The sequence below is a fragment of the Tyto alba genome, unplaced genomic scaffold (assembly GCF_018691265.1).
Source record: "Tyto alba isolate M040663 unplaced genomic scaffold, T.alba_DEE_v4.0 Super-Scaffold_28, whole genome shotgun sequence".
In the NCBI taxonomy this organism is placed as follows: domain Eukaryota; kingdom Metazoa; phylum Chordata; class Aves; order Strigiformes; family Tytonidae; genus Tyto; species Tyto alba.
This window is the reverse complement of record NW_024881302.1, coordinates 11,325,879-11,353,237: the sequence shown is the minus strand read 5'-3', so window position 1 is coordinate 11,353,237 and position 27,359 is coordinate 11,325,879. Positions and strand designations below refer to the sequence as shown.

The window sequence follows — 27,359 nt, the reverse complement described above, 5'->3', positions numbered from 1 at the left end:
CATGTAATACATGTCTTCAATGTCGATATGTGCCAAAACACAAAATAAAAGACAATGTAACATCATAATATAATTCTGGCAGAAGGAAAAGAGATGAAAGTATGAATTCTCATATACTTGAAGAAACAATTTTTGCCCTACTTATTCACATTTCAGTTAGATCAAAACAGGCATGATGCTTTTTTTAACTTTAATGTCAAGCCTCATAGGTTAAGAGAGACTAAAAACAAAACTGTCAGTTACAGTGAGGAATGTAGAAACCAAGAATAACAGTGAGACAACTGTATGTTTGTTAAGAACAATCCACTCCAAATATTTTAATTCTATCATCAGCAAAAATTCCACAGAAGAATAGTACATTTTTTTCAATTGAACTTACTGCATTATCTGAACATGCTAATCAAATTTTAGATATCCAAGATATTTTTAATTCAACAATCATCATTGCTTGGCAACACAGGTATACTGAGAGATTAATATTGTGTAATGTCTCTACATAGTTTTTTAAGTAGATCAATCCATTAACATGGTAATAAATTAGTTTCATTAGCATGTTTCAGGCATTAGAAGGTGCTCTACTAATAAAAGTCACATATTTAAGCAAATGCTATTCCCAGTTTGTTCAAGTAAATTATATTCCTCTTTATCAGAGTGCTTACTTACTGTTATAGAACATAACTGAGATCTGTTAAAGAGATACTGAAGCCATTCAGTGCCAAGTTGGTAACACAAGCTGCCACTTCAAGGAATGCAATCAGGTAAAAATGTGGCCACTAGACACAATACTTTAGGATGCAATAGCTGAATACTGTCACTTATTCTAATAAAAGCACAGATGTGTACACTAATAGCTTTAAGAAGTGTTGTGCCATTGCCAACTCATTTTTTTGAGAAACTAACCTATTCAAAATTGCATTTAAAATTTCCTTACTTCACGTCAATATTGTTTTGCAGTATTTCAGGTATTGCTTCTTTGCTTTTAATCTTACTATTTATCTGATAACACACTAACAGCAGAATACTGGCATGGCATACACTGCAAATCAAGTGGACAGGACAATTTTTCTGTCTCATTTCCAACTGCCTCAAGAACTTCTGGGCTGCAACTGCAGACCCAACATGTGCTATAGGATGTGCAAAACAAAAATTCAGTATAAAAATCATGTTACTAGTATTTCCCAAAACACATATGTAACTAAAAACCACATATCCTACATACATAACCGATGCAATGCCTGACGAAGTATATAACCATACTCTAACTACATGGATGTCAAAGGAATCATCTCAATGAGTATTCAGCACTCACATATAAATAGTCATACCAATACCTGAAAATACTCCAAGCTAACTTTTTCTGCAGAATAAAATTATAAAACAAAAACATTCACTGCTGGGTTGATGTATCTATGTGCGTAGGCTTTTGCTTATTTATGTTATATATAGATAGTATGGAATTCAAAGAAGAGAAGGGATTCCCCTTCATTCACTGCATAAATTCTGTAATTTCTGCTATTTTGTTTACTTGCTAAAGAAACATACTTCAGAATTATTTTGCTTATCATAGAATCATCTTTTGAAGCCAAAAATTCCAACCCTTTTGAAGCCAAAATTCAAACTAAACCAAAATCCTTCAACCCACTAAGAACAAATATCTATTCTTCCACATTATTTTAACTTTGTGGTCTGCAGGACCAAAAGCAGACACTTGGCTTTAGGTACTGTTGAGTGCTAAATAAATCTCAGAGCAGTATTTCCAGGGCAACATCTTTAAAATTTTTTTTGAGTGGCAGATCAGTTGGTACCTGTAATTCTCTACTGTGCCTCTCAAAACTTTACCTTCCAGGAGGGAAGAAGCATTTATAAAAGGAGAAAGAGAAGCAGGAATAGTGAATTTTTTGTTACAATTTAACTTGGTGACTCAAAGACAATGACATAAAACAACTAAGAACACAAGTTTCTCTATCAAATATGTTGCCTGTAATGTCATCCAGTGAAAGTAAGACAACATATTTTTTGAACATTACAACCCCCTAATCATCATGGAGAACTGATGACTCCTCTGGTGTTCAAATGCATCCTGCAGACAACAGTTTCTTAGAACCTGTTTTAGCCTCTCTTCTGATGATTTACTGAGCAGATTCTCTCCTTTCTTTAAAGTATAAGTTTGAGGAGCTACCACAAGAGAACAAACGTGCAGCTCTGCAGCTCAGCAGAACACATAATTAATAGTTACCTAGACACTGTTCTAACATGTAGCTGTGGCCTAGAAAATGAGATTTAAAAAACTACTCAGCACAGTAATCTCTAAAAATATTCACAAAATTCTGTTTGTACCATTCTTGCATACATTTTAATCCAAACCTTTGCATTGCCAAAGGAAAGGAGTCAATAAAGTGGCAGTATTCTTATTTGAATAGCATTGCACAGCTACAAAGTGGAGTACACATTTTGGTAGTTTCATACTATTTAGGCTTTTTTCCTGTTTATATATAACAACTGTTTGACCAGCTGTATATTTAGCTAGCACGTATTTGTCCGGGGTTTATGTAAAACACAACTCTAGTTAAAATTGCAAATTGAGATTCTGGGGAATCATAGATTTATAGACTATCTGATTTGGAAATAGCCTACTCAATCCCCTCTGTACAAGGCTGTCCAGGACTGTGTCCTGTCAAGTCTTTAATATCTCCAGGGATGCAGTGTCAACAACCTCTGCGCAACCTGTTAGAGTGGTTCCATCGCCCGTGCAGTAAAAAAAGTTTTTTCTTATTTTTCATGTATTTCAGTTTGCACCCATTATGAAGATGATGGGAGGAAAATCTTCACCTTCTAAAAAATGAGGACATTTGATAGAGAAACCAGAGAGACAGAAAAATGGAACATCACAACATTTTAGTGTTTCTTTTCACAGTTTTTTACAACTTTTAGATTTTTACATATTTGAAATCATATAACCTATTATGATGATTTTTGTTGAAAGCCTCAATTATATGGTCCAAATAATTGTGATACTTTTTGCCAAAGACTCCTCCTGTTCATATATATGGATTTACAAAGAACTAATGTGTGTGATATTTTTTTGATAGATTGATAAAAATGTGATTAAAACACAAGTGTACTTGTTATAACAGGTTTTATTTATCTGTTATGTACCAATCATAAGTGCAAATAATTGTTAATGAAGTAAGTATGAACGGACAGGCCTTCACCAGCTAGCAGACGTAGCCATCTAATCCAGCAGTGCCAATTTTTGATTTAGGTTTTGCGCTGCATGGACTGTTTAACTTGTGATGTCAATTTTATTATTACAAATAATTTGTTACTCAGCATGTAAACAGACAAATTAGCAGAGCCACAATCTTTTTTACATTAAGACATTAAAGTGGACTATAAAAGAATCTATTTGACCAAATCTGTGACTGAGCTAAAGCAGCATTAAAATTGAAAAATATACAAACCAAAATTACAAATGATAGAGACTGACAACAAAAAAAATACATTAATGACAGTTCACAGCATAAGGAATCAAAACAAATTACATTTCCATGATTAACCACTACCATTTGATACAATAATGACGAGAAATGCTACCAAACTGATTCATGTTATTTTACTGCAAACTGTTAACTGTATCTGAGTTTCAAAATAAAATTAATTTCTTTATAACAGAGTTAGGCTACTTCATACAGATCAATTAAAATGTTTTGCCTCATCAGATTTGTGCCTGATTCGATGAAATCACTGCACTTGGAAGGGAGAAATCCCCAAAGGAACAACCTCACACCAAAAATTTCATGCAGTATTCCTTCCAGCATTTAATAATCAGTGGATTCAGTCTTAAAGATGTTAATCTTATTTTCTGTTCATCATAATCATATTCTAGGACCTAAATCAGATCTTAGAAGTCAATAATTAAAACTGACCCTTTAATTTCTATCTATAGGATGCCTAATCAGACATAATCGTTATGGGATTTTTCATTTTCACATTGAAGTGTGGTCATTTAATTTTGCAGTGACAAAAAACCTTCTAAGACCAGATAATTCTTTTTTTTATTCTGTATTTCATTGCTTCCTTGTAGACAGATCTAATGCCCTAGAGACTTTTTATGCATATGAAGACTGTAACTTTTTCTCCTAGGCTGCAGTATCACTACTCTCTACAGTACAGTCCTATGACTAATATCTCAATGTTTTACAACTGCTCTTTCATTGATAAAGATGTTATCACCAACTAAACACACATTTGTGCTATAAAGCACAAATTAAACATATCAGAATTATTATACGTATTTACAGTTTTATCTTAAAATATTATTTTTATGCTACAATATTATTAAACCTAACAGAACAGAAGAATTGCAGGTATTATACAAAGGTTACAACTAAATAATGTAATAAACATTTCAGAGCGTCCAGCACATTCGAGATCTCCTGTTGATGAAGCTCAAAATCCATGAAGGAAGGACAATATTAGAGAAGTTGGCAATATGAAGCGGAACTGAAATGCATTTTCTTTGAGATACTTTTTCTTACGCACCAACAGTGCCAGGTCACGACTCTCAGAAAATAAAGGACATTGAGAATTCAAACGATAGCCTAGCAGCGATGATACTTTCTAAAATGTATTCCTTCTGTCATTGTCTGAAAGATCTTAATTTAATATTGCTGCTCTAGCTGCAGAGGAAGAGACTGATTTCTCAGTAGAAAAATGCATTAAAAACCCACTTTGTCTGCTGTAGATGAGGTATACAGTAATTTTGCTCAACAGCTAAGCTTTTGCAGAATCCCACTAATATTCTCATGGAGAACTATCTACTCTAGCTAAGAAAGAATGCTGATACATCTATTATTTGAGAAAAAGCTCCAAAGAAATAATTCGCATATACATATGTGAACAGAACCTTTTTGCCATAATGTCCAGATATCAAAGAATATTCTTGAATACGTTATGGTCCATTGCTTCATGCAATGTGTTGAAGACTGTGAAATTGCGAAATGCAAAAAAACCCTCTAAAAAGAAACAGGCTTTTTGCAACCTATCACATAGCTATATCCAAAAAAAGGTTAGCATGAATGCAGTGCATCATATTGGTGTTTACAAATTGTTGACAAATGGTGCTGGCAAATTTGCTTGAGCAAATCTCCTTGAACAAATTTATTTCCTTAGAGATAATTGCTTTCTTTTCTATCACAATGTTTCACACACTAAATTGTACCCATATTGAGAAAACAGGTTACTTAACTATGCTGCCTTCTCAATAAAACTTTGCTCTTTCTGTGAAATTAATTGTATCTATCTCATTCAGCTCATTACATTTATTACAAAAAAAACAGGGTTGGGGGTTTTTGTTTGGTTTGGTTGGTTGGTTTGGTTGTTTTTTGTTTACAGCAGAATACAGTGATGGTGTTTCTTCTGATTTGTGCATCATTGGTAGGACCCATAAAGTGGGAATGTGATTTAGAATTTTTTCCTGTGCAGGTCCTCATACCTGGAACTTTTTTAATAAACAAAGACATGAGATCTAAATGCTATTTACACACTTATGAAAGAGATTAGATTAACTGTCAGAAAGCAAGTTAATTGTTTAGGGCTAAGGAATAAAAGAAAATTTGTTTTCCCTTCCTGTTTTTAATACAAGTGGCTAAGAGATAATAAATAAGCTATTATTGAAACGTAATTTCTCAAAGCAGAATAAAATGATACTCTAACAAAATATTTCTGTAACAACAGTGTATTAAGATGAAAAAAAAACCCACCTGAAAAGTAGTAACATTACATTTACATCAGTACTGTATCATCTCATTGTCACAATCGGACAGTATGGTCACTATTGAATTGTACACTTAATGACAGATTTAAAAATATATGTGGAATTCTAATAATTGAAATGAAATAAAAATTCTAAAACAAAACAATATTAATTAAAGCATGTAAATAATGCATCACACCTCAAGTAATGAACTGCTACTATGAATATGTTTTTCATCAATTAAGGCCAAAGCCTCAAATCAATATTTCTAACTTGAGTAACCACAGTTTTTCCCAATCTAATAACTTCTTTTTGAAACTGTTGTCCACTTATTTCATATTTTAATATTAGTTGTGTTGCTATCTTTATGACCACTTGTACTATCGAGGTAATGGTAACTACTGCAGCAACTCAATGTACACCCAAAATCATAATCATCATTTATTAAGATATGTTATACCACACAAAGCTTGAAATTTAATTTTTTTCATAAGCAAACTGCTTGAGGAGGAAAAGCTAGCTAGCCTCAACTTACAGATGTTATTCTACATTACCAGCTGTCTGTGTAGAACTTGGGATAATCAATGAAAATTCAGTGAAAAGATGTGACCTTATACAGCACACTGTTCAGAATTTACGTTCCTGCTCCACATTTAAAGCAGCGAAGTGAGGGAATGAATTTGACAAGAAATTACCAGTTCGCTACTTCACACAGCTATACTTAACCATCTTAAAATAAGATATAATTGGTCAGGAAGATAAAAAAATATTTAAGTTGAAAATTCAATTGCAAATGTATTTTGTACTTGCCCCCTCTTCAAAAAAACAAAATTAAATACAACATGAAGGACAACTTCTTTAAAATCACTGAACAAAAAGCCACATACAGGCCCCTCAGCTGAAGTACCTGAAACCATTTCAATCTTTACAGTCCTTAGTCAAATTCTACAAAATAGGTTCTTAGGGAGAAGTCTTTTGAGATGTTTGTCCCTACAAACATAATCTTGCCATTTATAACTTCATCAAGATGTCTCATTAAATTGATTTTTGCTTTTTCAAATCCAGGAAAAATTGAAAAAAATATGAATGCCACAAAATACATCTTGTCATTCTTCCATGTATCTATTACATTTTCTAATAAACACAGCTTTCTTGCAATAAAGTTTCAACTTGAAAATTTGAAACTCTGCACAACATCATGCAAATAGTACAGCTTCTACTGAAACATACTAATTTTAAATTGGTCTTGATTCTGCAAATTCATCCATCCATTGATTCACAGGCATGGCTGCACAATCCCTGTGCAGAAGTTTGTGGACAGCAAATTTAATATGATGGCTTACTATGAATGTGTGTTCAATCTATACATAATTTGTACAAGTGTAGTACTGAAAATCTATTAAACTATTAGTGATATAACTCCACTTTCAAAAACAAATTTTCCTTAATGCTATTTCTTAAATAGTTCTAAATGTCATTTACAAATACTGTAAAGAACAATATTTACAGCAAAATAGAAATATTTTAACAGATTATATCCGTTGTATGATTTATACCAAAGGGTATGTTTTGAGATTCTTAACAGACGACATATGAAATCAGAATGTGTGTCAGAAGATTGCAAAATTCAGCTAGAAGAGTTCAACAGCTTGTCTTTTTAATCTGGTTAGTAAATGCCCTAATAGTGCTCCACCTTCATCCCTCAAAATAAATTTCAAAACAAAAATACAAACCCCACTCAAACAAAAACCAAACAAAACTGAAAAAGACCAAATTAAAGAAATTGAAAGCACCTAATGTATGAACATTACATATGGAGGCAGATTTTAAAATTGTGATATTTCTGAAAGGTTTACACTGATTTTTGTCCAACATCACCATTTAAATAAACAAAAATTACTATATATGTCATATATTCCTTTAGATATAACCAAAGAACTTATAATTTGAAGAGGAACCTTCTATTTAAAAAACCACTCTTTTAAAGACTTTGGAGATGCTGTCATATTTTAAATTAAATTGTGATGAAAAAAGCTTAATATTTTCTTGACTACTTGACAGATACTTACAGAAAAAAGGGCATCAGCTGAATAAGAGTCTCTTTTTTGGGACTGGCTGAGAATTCTGGCACAGTTTGAATAATTTTGTTCATTACATTCCTTAGGTAAATTTGTAGCTGCTTGCGTCGCTCTTCTACAAACTTTGCATCCTATAAATACAAAGCAAAAAACATAAGTGGCACAAAGAATATGGTTTTCAATTATATAATGTAACTAAATAGTCCTAATCAGCACAAAATTTGATTCTTTGATGATCTGTGTTCATTATGTCTATGGAAATACGTTGGCAATATGTAGAAGACCCTTGGCTCTGTCCTTCTTGTAGATAAAGGAAAATCATGCAACCTAATAAAAACCTGTTTCACAAAAACATCCATTGACAGCATGTCAAATTCTCTCCTTGGCAGAATGCCTCTTCTGTGGACCAGAATTCTTTTCCTAATAGTAGATCTCCATAAAATTCTACCATTTTAGAAAGGTAATGCCTAACAGTGGCATAGAGGCAGTGACATAACAATTTATATTGCTCTTTTTGAGATCCAGAATTACCAGTCTTCACAGGAGGAAATAGCAACTTATTCCCACAATTTCTTCACAATCCATACTTTTCAAATGTTGGGTACACAAACTGCAGTATAGATTAATATTTCTCCAGCTTTTTTATTATGTTAATAAATTATTACTTTCTGATGGATTTTTCATATAGTAGATTGCTTTTTTAAAGATTGTATCACAACTCTCATAAAAATGTTTTACTGAAGTTCATATAGTATTTTAGATCTCACGATTCTATACTATATTTTCCCCAGGAAATAATTCTATAAACTCCACATTCTGCTGAGGGACTTACAAATCAAAAGTCTAACAACCTGCACAACACCATGTATCCTATTACTTGCATGTAGCTTAAATGTTTTCCTGTGAGGGATCACAATTACAGTGAACCATAATATAAAATCTACACATTTCACACTAACATAAGACTATAATAGGTTTACAATGAAATCAGGTGCTGGATGGTTTATGCTACAGCCAGTATGCTATATCTCAGAAACGCAAGCATTCTGATGACCTGGTTTAAATCTCAGAGCATATTCTCTAGGCTTGAAGCCAGAACTATTATTAGACAACTACAGCTCTCAAAGGAAGACTATTATCTGTAAGATGTGTCTATCCAACCTATATTATTTATCTGCGTAAGAGAAGTCATTGAGACAAATCCTTCTTAGAAAAAAAAAAAAGACAACCCACTAACAAAACACCATAAATACATTTGACAACACTGAATAAATTCATTGTATTAAAAAGGTTCAAGCTATGCTGCTGTGCATGGGATGTAAATCTGAAGATGATTCCCTCCTTTGGTAAAACAGACTAACTCATCATCAAAGCAGGGATGCTCCTTTGAATTCAGGAGTACTGCTGTAGAGTTCCTAGCACCTCTACTGACATTTTGTTCTGTTCTTATCCCTCATTAGAAGTTACCAAGAACAGCAATATTCTTAAGAGACACAGGAAGTTGTGAAAACATTCTGAATGGCACTTCTTAAAGTAGAAATTTAAATTCACAGAATTAAAAAATAAATAAAAATCAACCGATGTTAAGTAAGGTACATTTGCAAATATTGGCAAGTAATCCTGTATACTAAAAACAGCCTGATTTTGTATAATTTAAGGAAGACTTTTTCTGCTCAAGACATTTATACTTACAGGCTTCAAAAACTTAGGCAGTGCTTGTATTGTTTCATTAAGTTCACAAAATTCCAAAATATATAGATTCATTTTTTTTGGTTTTCAAGGTATGAACTTACACAGATGTCCAGCCCTGCTTCACATTCCAGTTTTATATAAATACATGTAATAATCAAGATCAGTATGAAAATAAAAACACCTACACAGTACATGGTTTTCTATTTCTTTTTTATCAGTCACACTGTTTTTCAGCAACATACGCTCACTACAATAGTGTAGCTAGTGATTCTAGTGTTAATTGATTTACTGATAAATGAAGTAATGAAGTCTGAAAACTCTTGGAAACTGATACTTTATTAAAAAACAAAGCTGCACTGTTGACACTTCATGCAATCCACTCTGCTGAGTCACTCACCCTGTACTCCACAGGTGAGTACAGTTACTACTCAAAAAGAACAGAACAACAGCTTGCTCCATGCCCCGCTGCACTGATGAAGTTTGGACAAATGTGTGGAACAGAAGTCTATACAAGCTGTTGGGAAAAGTCAAAGCAAAAATTTTAATATGTGGCAACACATGATATTAGAATAAAATGGAATACTAATAATAAATATGTGTAGTGCAATACTAATTAACTAATTGGCTAACAAATTTTCTTATTTTTCCTCTTTTCACAAATATTTTTGTTCCTACTGGATTCTTTGACTAGCTCAAGGAATGGCCTTGTCTTCCCATCTTTTCACTCAAAAGATGTAATGTATCACATAATCACATTGCTAGAGACACTAATTTGCTACCAGCTGTGCGAGGCAGAAGACAAGTGTGGCACATGGATCTCAGAGAAGAAAAGGTTTGTGGAACAGCTTTGTTTCTGAAAGCTTTAACCATGAGTAGTGGTGATGTTTGTCACGTGAGACCATTTGAATCATGGAGTAACCCTCTCCCTGGTCTTACCTGACTGTGTGTAACAGAGGAAAGAGAAGCATTGCTTTGCTCTACAAGCCTGCTCCCAGTGCAGATCCAGCCTCAGGTTAGAGCCATTCCAAAGAACTAGCCTCTCCCCCACTACATTTCCTTGATGCTAATTTCATCACTTTTATCAATTATGTTTTCAAGCCTCCAAGAAAAAATTCTTCATTTTTAAAGTACCACATTCATTAGCACATTTTCAGCTCTTAAGTTTTTTTAGTCAGAAATCCTCAACAACAGTATTTTCAGTTAAATCATTTCTATTATGTTCAAATTTGCTCTTAATCAGAAGCTGCATTCTTTTAGTATGACTTCTGTACTCCACATGTATTTAAATAAATGCATCTTTCACAGGCAGGACCACTTTGTTATAAACACAGGAGCAAAATGCTGAAAGTAGGTACTTTCTATCCTTTCTGCTACTGTAAAGAATCTCATTAACTACAGATAATAATGGCACAAAACAGTTTTCTAATTAAGACTGCGAGAATATCCTTAAGGAATCTATTTTTGCTGTTTGCAGCTGATTGAATTAGTGCTTATAATATAGCTATTTTTCTGCCATTTATTCAAACAAAATAGAGAAAAATCACAGAAATTACACTCAGCCTGAGAACAGTTATAAAAGTTCTTTAAAACAAACACTGAGCAATCTACCATGAAATTCTGTACCATGTACTACGGCCCATTGTCCTTAGCAGAATGCATGTAAACCAAGGTCAAAATGATTCAGCTGTAAGTCTATACTTTATCATTAAATGTGCATTTTGCAACAGCAGGTTGGCTACTCAGGAATTATTTTATCATGCAGTTATTTCTGCCAAGTTGCTGCAGTAGTAAAGAGGTTTTGTCACAAAGTAGTAAATAGACTAATTGGTAATAAAAACCCACAATTGGTTCAAAGGCTGGCCAATTTTTTTCAATCTCAAATTATAAACAGGTAACTGTTTCCCTCTTTTCATTGGATTGAATTATCTACAAGTGAAATCTAGCTGGTATTTTATATTCTCACTCCTAAATGGTATTTTTATTTACAAGCAAAAGGGAAAGATTTGGATTTGTATCATACTTTTATTACTTATTTTTGGTGATTGTAAGAGATTATATCTGTCAATACAAATCTACACTTGCATATTTATTCACACCGGAAACAGCAAAGATTTTCCCCTAAGATTCAATATACAGATTTATGTGTGCTTGATATGAATGTACATTGGGGACAAAGTAATTTTCTTAAAATTACAACTACATATACTTTTGCAAAAACTGTCACAGTATTAAAGGTTAGATTATATAATTTCATTTTTAGGAAAATAAATGCATGTATGGAAAGATAAAGTAAAAGTACTAAATAAACACACACTTTCAAGATCACACTGAAGAGAAATGCTGCTAACATAGCTGAAAAAGGAGACCTGCTCTCAAAAATATGGATGGGTATTATTAAAAAGATTAAAGGTATTTTCTGAAATCCAGGTAAGAAAAAATTATAGAAGAAATGGAATAGGTAAGATGAATAAATAGCAGGTCTTGTCTCTGACAAGGAAAAGGAACTTGTGTCTTGAATCATCAAGCCAGTCGTTTGACCAGTTGGGATCCAAATCACAATGAAGATTTTCTCTTTGCCTCATGAATGCCTCTTTTTCTTTGCAGGAATGCTTTATGAATTTTACCTGCCTTTATTACTTATGTTGCTTTTTTAAAAAAACAGTACTAGCAGAAGCTCTGGACAAAAACCAGTAAGTTCTTTCAAATCTGGCTATAAAAATAAATTTTGAATAATTGTGTCACTGATTTTTTTTTTTCCAGAAGCACATACCAAAAATGGCACTAAACCAACATTATACATATTTGGTTCCTATACATTCAAGAGCTGTAACTGTTTATAGGACACAAATTATACAGAATTTGAAATTATTACAGAAAAAACAGACTGTTCTATATTAAGTTTTTCTCCATATTTGTAACATACTAGACCCTTCCATAACCAATTTGTAAGCACATGTTTTGAAGCTTTTCCCTGAGTCAGGCCCTAGAATCTGTTTCTACAAATCTTTCCATTAAAGTATTTGAACAATTGGCTACAAAATCTTACTAACTTTAAAACCAAAAGGCAAGGCCAGCTGGCCCCTTCAGTTCTTCTAACTGGGTCCAGTGGCAGACTGAATGATCCCACCAAACTTGAAGAAATTTAACTCTTAACTATTACTTGTAAAACACCTACTGTATTCATAAACCTAATCCCTCATCCCATGGCACTCCAGGGGGCAAAAGAATATACAAAGAAGGCAAGAGCTCTGCTTTCAAGATTTGAGATTTCTTTTCAATCCAAAAGATAAACTCTCCAGAGCCAAAGATTCCCAGCGTGAGGGAATATTTATGGACAGCTGTTGTCACTCTTTGTAATGATGCTGAAATTACCTTACTGTATTTGAAAAGCAGCTCCAATATGACCAAAGAGAAAGCCACACATATTCAGCACCACCTGATTAACTATCTGTGAAAGCATTCGGTGCACAGAAAAGGAACTAGTACATGCAGGGATACATTGCCTACAACCATAACCTGCTGCCCTTTCTAACTGATTAAGAATTTCTTTTTCCCTGTTAAAAGAAAGGGCGCTATACAGAGACAGACTCACATAAAAAATATGGACAGATTCCGACATGCATCTGTAGGCCATCTTGGCCACATTTACCACCAATTTATGTAGAGTAAACTTATATTGTACACAAATTGTTAATTGTGGCTTGACGTACCAATATTTACTTTCAACCTGCAGACCTATTTTCGGGGGGGGGGGGGGGGGGAAGCTACTACTGTTTCTGCACAAACTACTGTCAAAGTTATTTCCCAGCCTACATTTCAAGAGCATACACTTTTGATTAAGAGTCCACAAAATTTCAGTTAACAAGCAAAACTGCTTCATATCACAGAAGCATCAAAACACATCTGGGAAAATATTTTCTGAATCTGAAATTAATGTCTCCCAAAATATTTTATGAAATTCTTTTTGACTGAGAATTTGCCAAATTTCTGCCCACAGCAAAATGCTAATATCAAATTACAAATCTCTAAAAATGAAGGATATCTTATAGACTCTCAACAGATATTAGAAGATGATGTTAAGCTACAAAACTAAAAAGCAGAGTCTGACATGCCATATTTTAGTTATACTGTTTTGAAGTTTTTCATTATACGTCAAGTTCATTCCAACTTGCAGTTTAAATTGTTTCACACAACTGCTGGTCTTTCATATACATTGTTAGTATGTAACAGATGGCAAAACAGTGATATTCTTCATTATTAATGGGACAGCTCACTTAAGATGTTTCAAATATTTTCCATGAGCTGTTGGAAATGGTATGATTGCCATGGTTACCTGCCATGATTTAGGGACACATAAAACATTTTTATATTCTGGGTTTGGTGCTGTTGCAATCAACATGAAATGCATTGCTTCTGATGTTCTAACCATTATTTAACTAACCTTCTATTGTTAGTGCTTAGGGAAAAAAAGTACAAAACCCAAAACCAGACCCCCAAACAGCTCAGGGCTCAATTCAACTCAATTAAAATAAACAGAAATATGACATTAGGACTTTAATGAGAGCTGTATGAGTCTCTCATACCACACAATGCATCCCATCCCAAATAAAGCTGACAATAGTACTATTCAAAGATAAACCTGCAAATGCAGAAATAAAGTTAGGTTATTCTAGTGTAGCCTAATATTTTTCACTACCCAGGTCAACCAGTCTTAGCAAAATTACCATATCAGTTTTTGACTATTTACAAGACACCAAATTGTTAACCTCAAAAATGAAGCTGGAAATCCCAAGCTGAAACAGGAGCTAATTAAACGTTCAGTTACTCAGTCATTCTCACTGATTTGTGAGTAAAAAATAGTTAGATAACAAGTATTAATTTTTACAGTTTAATTGACAGCTTTGCAAAGGTCACAATAAAACATGACTTGAATACACCTGGTCCTTCAGTAACTACTGCATCATGAAACAGTTTTACAGAGGTACAGTTTCCAATACTAAATATACCAAATACTACCATACTACATGAAAAAAAAAAATCTCAAAATTCATTTTTTTTGAAACTACATGAGCTTAAAATTTCCATCCTACTTGTATTGCCAGTTTCTGTATGGCAGAATCAGGCTAGCGTTACACAACAAAACAAGGGTATACAATACATCAATTCCTGTTTTTCCCATCCCACTGTAACCTTTTTTGTACATTTACTGTTCAGTGGAACAAACAGGAATTTAAGAGGATGAGATACAAAGAAGAAATCAAGTATTGAAAAGTTGTCAGTTTTGGAAAGAAATCTTTCTTTAAGCAGATTTATTACATAATTGCAATTATTATTCTGTGTTTCTCTACTAAAATAGTTGATACATTTCCATCTCCAACTCTAGATTCATTTCAATGATACCAGAAAGTAGGTAGTGCTTTCCAATAAAGTAATTTGAAAAAGGCATTGCTGCAAAACCATCCAGCAGCAGGCATGCTAAGTGTGAGCGACAGTGCTATCAATGCCCTCAGTCTAGCACAGATTTATGTTGACAATTGCAACATTTTCATTAGCATTTCTGATTTTTTTGAGACCCGAGGCATCTCCTGCAGTACTATGCAGAGCTGCTCAGCACAGCCAGCCTGTTCAGTAAGGAAATGGTTGCTCAGCAGCTGTGCCAGCCTTCTCAGGTCACCAGAAGAAGTGCAAGCTCAGTCTGTGCCTCACAAATATGTGTTTCATTCCAATGTTAATTCTTGAAAAAAGTCTTACCTTTTATTTTGAGTAACAGGGTAGTTTATATATCACAGCATTATAGCTACTAAGGTTTATAGTCATACTAAGGTTGTGTTCATGCTTTCTTAGAATACAATGTTGCTGTATAGCATCCTCTAAACAACTCCAGAGCACAGGCAAGTTAACAGATACGTAGAAGTGTGTAGACCCCAGGCCCTATCAAAACAACAGACAATCCCATTTTGACAAATTCCTCCCCCATGTAATAAATGTCAGTCAAACTATGTCCTGTACCTCTCTAAACTGGCTCAGGCATTTACAAAATCCAGGAACCAGATATGTTTCTCAAGATACACTGCATTTTCAAGCTAGCAAAATCATCAATCCAAATGGCAAAACTTTCTCAAAACTCTGAGAAAGTGTTAAAAATTAATAAATTTATCAACAGAAAAAAGAAAGCTTGAGAATAAAACTAAAACTCATCTTTTTTTAGTGTTGTATTTAATGCCACTATTAAAAAGCAACTCAACTGGTAACATTATCCTAACAAAATCCAGTGTCATCTAAATATTATGTTATTTAAAGACGTAAATGCCAACCACGTGTCAATTTGTCAACTGCTCAGGAATCAACTGTTTATTAAAAAGCATCAGTAGAAAACTGCATCCTATAGTAAGGACCCTAGGGTTCATCTTTTGCTCAGCTATTGAACAAGAATACTTTATTTCTGTTTTCTCCTCACACCAAGTATTATCAGTCTATTCAATATTTTCATTCAGGAGATTCTGGAAACTACAACAGTTCATGAAATTGAGATCCATTTTTTTATTAGCCTATATTACAGTAATAACTATCAACAATATTAGTTAAAATGTGTCTCAGTTCAGTGCTTTCCCCCAATATTGCAGTTTTCTTGCTTAATTTCTTTCTTTTATCAGGTTTGAAAATGCCCTGAAGAGCAGTAAAGACAGACTCTAAACTTAAAACAACAAAACCAACCCCAAAACCCATTAGGAACATGGTACACACAGTGCTTACAGTGTACAAGCTTGTATATACTATCTTACAGTGATGACTTTTCTTAAAAATAAAATAATAAAAAAAATAAAAACCACAGCAAAGAGCCAAACCCACAAACAGGTTAATGGAAAACTACAATTTCTCTTGTACTTTCTCAGCAAGTGAAAGAAACTGCTTTCAGAATTCCCCCAAATTCAGTAGCAATTATTTCTCTACCACTTTTCAGTAAATATTTTCCCTTTCCAGTAAAAACCTTCAAGCAGAACTTGGGCCATTTCTCTCTTGTTGGATGGCTCCAGAAAGACACAAGGGGGGATACTAAGAGAATATGGATGGGTGCAGACTGGCACAGAAGTGCTGGAAGGGGACAGTTTCAGGGAGTCACACAACAGCCCAGCTACCACTCTCTTGGCTAAGCTCTCTCCTGACAGATCCGGCTAAGATTACGGCAGTCTCGCTTAGTCTGCTCATAACCCACAACATCTAAAACATCAAAAGGAGATCTGCAAGAAAGCTGATAGCTTCTGTCTACTGTTTACACCTGTGAGCTAACAGTATCCAAACATATTTATTTGAAATGTTTTAACTCTAGCACGTAAAAAAAAAAAAAAAAAAAAAAAATCCAACCACCAAAATCAAAAAAATTCATTAACACAGCAGTTTACCACCACAGCTGCCAAACTAGTGGGATACAAAACAGTCTATGAACTTTACTCCCACTCAGAAGACTAGATGCTTCTTTAATAGAGATTTTATTTAGATACACTCTGATAGGACGGTTCTGTTTTCTAAAATTAAAATTGAATGAATGAGGAATACTGATATCAAGTGCCTGTTATTTATAGTGCCTTCATGTAAAGATAGTCTACATGGTACAATGAGGAAAACCAGATTTTTCATGCAGGAAGTGTCTCCAGCATTTCACAGAATGTGAAATATTCACTATTTGTTGTCTCCATTTTTTTTAAAAAGTAACACTAAATATGCATAATACTAGCAATCACCCCAACAGGTGTACAGCAAACAAGATTAAAATTTGCCGTTATTTATGAAACAATACATTGGGGGGAGGGGGGGAATAAAATACAGAATGGTACTTATATGTACAGAAAGACAGAAAAATGTGGGTAACATTTCAAACTCAGAGAAAGTAGGTTTTAGTTTTATTTCTCTCTGAAATTTATTAATTCAAGTAACTTGGTAATTCAGCATCACCACCACATTAAGAAATAAATTTAGAAAATTATTTTTGTATTTTCATTTTATACCAGCAGACAACTAGAATACCTAAATGATGCATGAGTTGTTACGAAACTGCAATATTTTTATCTAGCAGTGGTCCAAGCAGCATGTAAATCACATTACTTTCTTTTTTCCCCCCATAATATCACGATGTAAAACAACACCATCTGAACAGTTTCTATTGGCTCCATCTTCAATAATTTGTTAGAATAAACTGCTTCTCTTAACATAGGATTACAAGACAGCAAAAATAAAACCGACAGGCAAAATTTTGTTTCGTAAACCCTAAATAGTCTGTGCTCCTTCTTCCTAAACTTCAACAGCAATTAAAAGCAAATTTTTGCAACTTGAAAAGTCTCAATTCACTATTTTCATTAAATGTTACACTTGAGTACCAAATGATCACATTAATTCAGTGGGACATTCTGAAAGAGATGGAGAAGTATGAGTTGGCAAACTGTTTACCTTTCAAATTAAACCACCGAAAATGAAATAGACTACTCTGCACAGTGCTAGCTTTAACCTTCATGCTGAGCTTCAGGTAACCCAGACATATCATATCACAGAACTTGATGATGAAGTGTTTGCTATAAAGTATTTGTCATATAAAAGCCAACCATTTCTTACTGACTTATTTCTCTTCTCTTAGATAGTGATATAACAAAAAAATGGAAATGAAGAACTGAATGTTCTTTTCTAAGTGCTGTATACATAAAACATCAACTGCAGTCTTTTCCAGTAGAAATACCAGAGGATTTGGATTCAAAATCTGAAATGCTCTGTAGTCCCTTGTAGTGTGCAAGTGACAGTGTCAGAAAAAAGGTGTGCTGTGACTAGAAATCTTAATAATTATGACAAGTGTGAAATTATTTTTACTTCTACCTGTATGGTACTTCAATTAAATTACCTATTTGAAAACTAGATTGTAATAATTTAATCTCAATGGCTACTTAAAGCTCATACACTTTGAGAACTGAGCTTTCCAGTTACGAAGTAATATTGTGATCTTAGAGGACACAGTTTCTTTTATGGCTTTAGAATGCCATGAAAAACAGTGCTATAGAAATAGCGTATACGGCTATACATATAAGATTAATTTGTGTTCCTTTCCTGATTTGAGCACAATACAAATGGACCCCTTTCTTTTCTTTTTAGCCATAGTAAAGCACAAGCATTTCTGTCAAATTCATATTAGCTACAGTTTTTCCTAAAGCTCACAAGGCAAAATAGTATATGAAAATAACTCAATGTACGAGCAAGTCCACTAACAGGATCGAAAATTAAAATCTACTCACTTTGAAAATAAAGAATAATATAGAATTTAAGCATCTATAATTACATCATCCAAAAATCAAATTAAGTAAGCATTAATGAAAGTAATCCTTCATTTCAAATTTTTAATATATAACTTAAGGATTTTTATTTCCAAAGCTTTTCTCCTTTAATAAATGTATTCCAATTCTGAAACAGAGTCATAATTGTCTACTAATTCTACTTGAAGACATCGGATATCAAAGCTTAGTACTATGAAATATTATTTAGCTCACTGCCCCAAAGGCATTTGCTAGAAGTTCTACTTTCTTCTCTGCTTTCTTAGTCACAGCTCCCTATGACAGTATGACTTTGACAAACTCATCTGATGAAGGATAGTGTCTATGACTTACTAAACCCCATAAAATACAAATCACACATATCTGCATTTCTGATTTCAATGCAAGTCAAACACATACTTAAATTTTAGGATGTCCTGAAATGCTTTTCTGAATCAGGACACAAAAACACCCAACTCTAAAATGAAGTTACCTCCTTCCCTAAGGTTCTTTCTGAATCATCCTCTTTCAAGAATTACGTATTTATTCTGCTATTGTCTATGTACTAGTTAAAAAGGAATTGTTACACTTCCTATTTTAAAACACGTATTTCAAACACTGACAGTACATTAACTATCACAATCACATTTGCTATCATGGCAATAAATTGTACATTAGACATCCGCATGCAACTTGTTAATTAGATCCTTTAAACCATGAACATGATTTTTCCAACTCAGTCTAGAATTACTGGTAGAGATTTTATTAATGTGATAGTCTAGGATATTTGTTGGGATAGTAGTGAATTTTTAAAAAGTATGAACACAGGCCCTTCTCCAGATCTGAAAGATGCAGGAAATTTCATTCCTTGTTTCTGTCAGTCCTGAATGCTCATTTGTGAGACAACAGTATCTCACAGTTTAACTGGATGACAGTAGCAAAATACATACTGTGTTAACGTATGTATACAAATTATGTAGTGTACTGTGCACTGCAGTGAGCATAGGACAATATGCACTGAGTTTTGAATTCATATTCTGGGTTGTAAATGTGACTGATTATGGCAAACACCCAGGTCCTTTCTTGAGGAAGCAGAAATAGCTCTATTGAATATGTCAACAATCTTGAAAGAAAACTATGTAGCATCATACACTCTGAAAAATACTAGCAAAATAATTGTGGGGTTTTTTTCCCCAAACATTTATGTCCTCAAATCATCTCTCTCCTCAGCCCAACCCAGTAGCAGCTATCCCCCTCTTTCCCACAGAAAAGTACTTCCACAAAATTTGACATGAAATCTCAAACACCAGAACTGTATCTCAGATACCTGCAGATAAATAATCACTTCATGCCACAAGGACAGTAGAAAACAAGTGAAAAAGAGGAAGTAGAGAATCAATACTGGAATCTTCAGGAAATGCACTGGTCTGGCATCCTCTGTCCCTAACCCAGAAATGTTCCCCTCAGGGGAATTTCAAGGACAGCTTACCACTCAACCACTAACTCTGAAACATAATACAGGACTGCACTGCTTCCTTGACCTATGCATGATGCAGAGCCTTGCAGCATTTTCCCTTGCTTCTTTCTGCCAAACTCAGGAGGGGCCTTCTTAAAAAACCTTATTCCTCTCATGCTCCTCCTCTTCTTCATCTCTTTCCAAGAGGAGTCCAGTACTTCCATCATCTGGTCTAAAAAGCAGCTTTAAAAGGATACTTGTCTGAACATACACGTCCTGCTGGCCCAAAATGGCAGATCAACATTTTACAGTAAGGAAATATGTAACAGGGGTTACACATCAATGGCATAATGTGAAAACCTTAAGAACAAAAATGTTAAAATTAAAACTCTAATTTGAATGGTTTCAGATTACTTCATACACATACATATACACACACACACATACACAGACCCAGACAACGCTTTACTTTATAAACTTTTAAAAAACAATAAATATTATAGGCATATGACAGAAACTATATTCTGTTTTGTTTTATTTGCACTAAAATCTTTACCTTCTATACCTTTTAATCCTAAGGTAGTTATCCTGCATCAGAGTTTGCAACAGGCAAACAGAACAGACCAGACATGGATAGAAAAAGCAGCTATGCTGGTAGGAAAAGGAAAAAAAAAAAAAAAAAAAAAAAAAAAGAAGCCATCTACACTGTTAGTGCAAAGGCAAGATTTCCAGATTTCCACTGACATAAATGGGAGAAAGACAAAGTCCCTAGTGAATAGAACTTGCAAAATAACAAGATATATTCCAGTAGCCAACTGCATATATATACTAAATGCTGTCTTTGATGTTGTCACATGCGCACATGTGTATATAAGTATATACAAATAGATATCTTTTAAGATACATACACATAGTATTAACAAACTTTTAAAATAATTAGATACACAAAATAATCTACAATCTACCTTAGTCATTGATAAGAGAGACGTTTACTTTACTGAACTAACATTTGGGCATGAAACAAGATATGACAGGAGAAACAGCTCAGTTGCATGGGATAAAAGTTATGAACGATGTTGCTCTCAACATTTTCTCCTAGACAGAACACTTACTTTAGATTTCTGTATTGTTCCTCCTATGCAACTGAGGAGTCATGGCAAAGTCACTCTCTTCTAATCTCAGAAAAGTGCTGTGTATTCTTTCCATATGGGGTATCCAATGTTTTTAAGAAAAGCAAAGGATATCATGCAGTTAAGTCAGCACTCAGTGGAAAGCTACCTTATATTCAATTTCTAAACACTTACACAATCACTGAATTCACATCTTCAGTGGAAGAAAAGAACCATTTCTATTTTGATATGTCCTCTACTGGGACAATACCCTTGCAAGAGGATACTTAATTAGATGCCTACTGAGTTAGTAGAATCCATTCTTTATGTGTTATAATCTGCCCAATGCAGAAGTAGCTACTGAAATTTTAAGGACTTTGCAATACTCAAAAAATTAGAATAGTAAGTCGAGTAAATACTCACATATTATTACTTAATCATTAGTCTGAAAGCAACATTTCAAGAAGTGAGACACAAACACAGCACCAACAAAAGCTAAAGGGCTTTTTTTTTTTTTGTAAGGACTCAAATGAAAAAAAAATAAACAGTATTTCTATGCAAGAGCATACAAGGATCCCTTTGCAATCAAGTATTATGATCAAATGAAGCTTCTCTTCAGGAGCTCCACAACTCAAACCAGTTTGAGTCTGGCTCACGAAATTGAACCTGTCCTTTGGATGTTAGAAACCTGACAGGAAGCCTGTAGTCACAAAGACTTAAACTGTGATAATGGAAGTATGAATTCAAAAGATCCAAAGTACCTGAAGGCTAGCTAAAAGGCAAAAATCTATTCCATGCAAGAAAACCATGGGTTTAAATCACAAGTCTTGGTATATACACCTACATCTAAGATACTTTGCAAACCACAAACCAGGCTGATACATTGTCATACATGACATTTCTCTTATACATGCAACAAAAGAGAACAAATACGTTTCTTGTTTTCACTCAAACAAAACATCAAAAAATTGAAGGAAGAACACTTATTCCTGCACGGCCTAGTTATAAAGATTTTGACAATTATTTGCTACCAGCACTAAAAGATCATTAGTAGAAAATACACAGCACAGGGACTAGTATATATGGAACTTAATACATGAGGTCTTGCAAGCATTACTGTTATATTTTCCTTCAGTAATGAAATTAGCTGTTCTGGTTTGATTCAAAGCAACATTTCTAAAACAAATTATTCCTTTCATTGCTTTACATTAGTTCTAAGTTACTATATTCAAACGTTTAAACTAATGCACTGAAAATAAGGTTACCAACCTGAAAGGCAAATACAAACTTTTCTTTCCAACTGAAAAAAGGTTAACTGTCAAAAGCAGTATTCTTTCCTCTTGTCTGTTCATTTTCTACTAATTGGTTTTCTGTATATTAAATTGCTGTTTCCTCAAGCATTAAAGCTAGTTTCTAATCCTACATACAAAATTTGTTGAAAGATCACGAACATGAACTGTTAAGATAAATTGTCCCAGCTTAAGTCAAACAGGTGAAAGGCAAAAATATACTAAAAATGTAATAATTAGAATTAATATAGATATTTGTTTCTTAATCTATTGTTTTACAACTGTTAAATATTTTCAGATTCACTGCTACTTGATGACGATATATGTGCAATAATAAATGTTTTTTTCACTTTTAAAAATCACCATTCAGGTGAAAATCTACTTTCTTTTTGCATTTTCCCTGTGTCAAAATCTGCAATTTCACATTTGAACCTGATCTCCCCAATTTCTACTGCAGTAAGTGGGAAAATTATGCATGAAAATTAGTAGTTCTCCACAGTATTTTTTTTTTTCTGCATTACTCGCTTCTAGTCAAGTTCCCTCCTCAGAGCTCCAATATTTTGCATAGCAAAACAGAAGATGGCATTTTGTGACTCCACAGTAGTGGTTTTAGGTCATTCTGTAGAGCATGGTGTCCTCTGGTGGTCTTGGAGCTTCCCTCAATCTAAGACATATAGTTGAACACCAAATTTTGTGCTGGTATTAAGGGAGATATCAATTACAGCAAAACCCTCTTTCAATGACACTAACATTTAGAATAAGCATATCACCTTCATTAGCCTCACAGTACCAAACAGCGTATTGAAGATATGCAATGAATAACATTATTCAGGTACAGACCTGAAGGATATAAAAGCACACAACACCAGTTTCCAAAAGCTGTAAAATAGTAATTTTGAGCCATTTACACATGGACGACTGTGTTTTACCAATATGTTATTTGGGCACCTGATAACACAGAGGATTTGTAAAGAATATGAAAACCAGAGAGAGATTCATGTAAACTGAATACTTTCGTTAGCAGAATTTAGCTACTAATTTAAGGTACTGATTTAATATTGTATTGATTAATCTAGAAATGGGATAACAGCTGCAATTCTATTAAAAACAGTGTAAGAGAACATCAGAGAAAAATTTCTGTTGAAATCTAACAGCATATCTAAAAGGGAACATGCTTTGGCAGCCACTAACGTTAAAAAAGCAGTACTGAAAAAAGTAGTACTGACATTATCTCTTCTAAGGCTTATTACCAAACATATGCATTTGTAAACATTACCAAGTATTTGCATACTGCACAAATCCCTCATCCTAAACTGAAAGTTCTACAGAATTCGAAGACAGACATTCCCACAGTAATTCATTTTACACTGAATTTTAAAACCTTCTAATTACTTCAACTTGCTCTGTCATGGAAAGGAGGGCCATCTCAAGGCCATTAACCCATCTCAGTCAGTCACACAGTGCAATGTGTTCCAAGGAGCTACTATTTCTGCTGGATCTATAGGGTAATTGTTCCTGAAGCATGATCCACCATACTGCACAAAACCATACACTATTCCTAAATGCAATACATCCTATGACATGGTACAGAAAATAGCACCACTAAAAGGCCAAAATATTTGCCTACACACTGTGATGTGAAAATAAGCTCTTGTGTGATAAACTGTGGTAAGGTCTTGCAAAGCTGATGTGAAAGCACTACGTTGCGACTTGCAAGGTATTTACAGCAGGTAGCCAGAAGTATAATCACTAATCAGTTCCAATTATACAACTGGTTCGTGTCTCATCATAGTAGTCTTTCAGAAGCGCAATGGATGGCACCCATTTCTTACTATAAAGAAAAGATATTTCTTCTGAGATCTGATACAGAGTGATTGCTGGTTTATGCATGATTAAGGTAGAATTTTGGCCCAAATCTAAAGCACTGAAAGAATAAGCGATACAAATTTATTAATGAGCTGGTCTACTGATAATTTTCTATGCATCAATCGTGCAACTGAAGTTGTAATTCAATTAGTATTTAAAGGCAATTGGTGATGAAAGACTATAAAAAAAAAGCTTAGAAGACTTTTGTAATTTATTCAAGTGGCTGATACTCCATCACTTCAAAAAAGAAGAAGTGGTTTTGTAACAAATAAGAAAATGCATTGTATCTATTACAAACTTATCCACTAAAAATGAAATGAAAAATGCATGATCTTCTAATATATGAAAAAAAAACAAAAAAGTTCTCGTAAGTACCTTCATTTACTTAGTAGGCAATAAACAACTAATTAACTCTGGACTTTACACCAAGCAGACAGACCTACAGATTTTATTGATAAAATTCATATATATTCACCACCACTTATTCCAGATCATCTGCATTACTACTCATTTCACATCACATGTTCCAAGCTTACCTACTTATTTTTATGGAACGCTTGGGAAATCATTTGAAGTCAGACCAGAGTTACTATCTTTAAACATTCACAATCCACATGCACTGACATCTGAATGCCATTAAAGCATTTATAGATATAACTTTTTTCTATTTGTTTTTGAAAGTTTATATTGCATCACATGAATCAGCAATAATGATTTTTCTATCATAGACAAAGCTGCAACAGACATAATTAGCATGATTCTGGCATTTTAGTGATACATGTATTAAAGTGGTCTTAGACCAAATAAAATGTCATGAAGATCTTTGAGTATTTTAGTCATTGTGTCAGCTTTCTTTTGATGACTACACCAATCACTCTGCGGAGGAAAAAAAAAAAAAAAAAAAATAGAGAAAAACCCATATAAAGACTGTAACAAATTTGATGAACACTAGGAATGCCTTTTCAAGCACTCAGAGGTTTAGTATAGACATTTGTGGTCATAGGCATGATTTAAATCTCAAATATTTTGCTTGTGAAGGTTAATAAATTTTTCAGATCATTCCTACCTTTAAAAAAAAAAAATTACTTTAATTCTCAATCCTTACTGGGTTTGTGATGTATGTTGCAATGTGTATTTAAGCTCTTGAACATTTTCAAGTTTCCATAATTAAGGATTAAACTACCTGATACTACATATTTACTACTTACATACTACAATATTTACTGCATTTAATGCAAAATCCCTGTATGATAGGAAAATGCAGAAATTCCCATTTCAAAATGGGAGACCTAAGACACAAAGACATAGATTATGGGAATTAAGTACCCAAAATACCTTTCAAAAGCTGGTTCAAAGAACTTACAACAGTTGTGAACAGCACAGGAAATTTAAGGAATTTAGACTGATACTTTTTAAAATTCACAGAACTAGTTAAAAAATTACTGACCAGTATTAATTGCTGGCATTTATTACAAGAATGGAGTAGAGATTACATTTTACATATAAATCTGTCCATTACAGCTTTGGAGGTTTTGTGCATTTATCTGTTCTGTATGTCATCAATATTTCACTTAATAAAAACCGTCTTCTTTTCAATTAATGGAAAAATCGAAGCACTAACTGCATTATTGGTGAATCTGTAGCTGCTGAGAGCAAAGTTTGTATAAAAATAGCAGGTACTGTCTAGCAGCTGTAAAAATTATTTATGACAGTCACCTATTTTTTTGTGTGTGTGGATAGGAAAGGTTTTTTTCCCCAACTCTTACTGATACTATGAGTTCTTTTAAGTACCTTGTTTCCAATGGCCTTTTTTGGTGGAAAGTTAAAAGTCCTCACTTGCTGGTATTTATTCTGCAATTTATGATGCAAGCTTCTGAACTCCGCATATCTTCGATAAACATTCCATTCATCATCCTTTATCCTAATATAAACCTGCAAAATACAGACATGGAAGGAAATAAACCATTGAACTAACATATCTCCTTTACTCATTAAAAATTCATGGCTTAACACCTTCACATTCGTGATGCAATGGTACCAAAACTTCCAGGATCACTTATCCATAGATACATCTCTGACTGTACGCTTGCTGTTTCCGTTGTACAGGTCATTAATCATATTCTCTCCCTTCTTCCCTCTCTTTTTATTGTATTAATTAAGACAAACATAGCTTTCTCATTTTAACATGACTCCGGGGCAACCATGGTAGCACCTTTTGTTACCATGGTTTCCAGCATATTCTACTAGCCAGTGACCAAAGGAAAAAGTAATTTAATACCACTATAAAATTTCTATGCACGCAACACAGTTTTTCAACTTTGTAAATTAGCTTTGTAGAATCAGAATTGCAAAACATATTTTGTCCAAAGCATGAAACTTAATTTACTTTTTAAAAAAAAAAACAAAAAAACCAAAAAACAACATTCAAAACCAAACTACAAATTTTATTGTTTGGAAAAATAAACACAGTTCATTCTTTCTGCTTGTATAGGACATTAAGTATAATTTACACACAGCTGTAGTTTTTGTGACTCTGTTTTTGTTTGCCGCTCTATTTCATGAGCATATTACCAATTACATGCTAAATATTCATGTTCTCTAGGAAAATTTCATGCAGAAGTGAAATACACTTACAGAAAGCTGAGATTTCATTCATTACTAGGGAATAACCTTTCCTCTACAAAAATGAATCCACAGTTTAAAAGAATGCTGAAATGCTGAAATAGCACAAGTCAGAAACTATACACCAAGCACTACATCTCAAAATCCAGAGTGACCCTTTCCTTAGCTGCTTCTGTAGAATCTGTAGCTCACTCATTCTCATGTG

At 33.6% G+C, this 27,359-nt stretch overlaps 1 protein-coding gene across 2 annotated transcripts in view; it reads right to left on the bottom strand.

The window, feature by feature from the left end:
• The window catches only part of SNX29 (sorting nexin 29), a 130,489-nt gene that overhangs the window by 21,765 nt on the left and 81,365 nt on the right, over positions 1–27,359 (bottom strand). The window contains exons 19-21 of one of the 2 annotated variants that reach the window (XM_042798743.1): positions 26,324–26,464; positions 7,825–7,964; positions 2,812–2,832 (exon numbers count right to left, since the gene is read on the bottom strand). In XM_042798743.1, the coding sequence (XP_042654677.1) occupies positions 2,826–2,832; positions 7,825–7,964; positions 26,324–26,464 (288 nt within the window). In that variant the 3' untranslated portion in view covers positions 2,812–2,825. Of the gene's footprint in view, positions 1–2,811; positions 2,833–7,824; positions 7,965–26,323; positions 26,465–27,359 lie in introns of those variants that run through there. The other variant, XM_032983686.2, reaches the window with a different exon arrangement.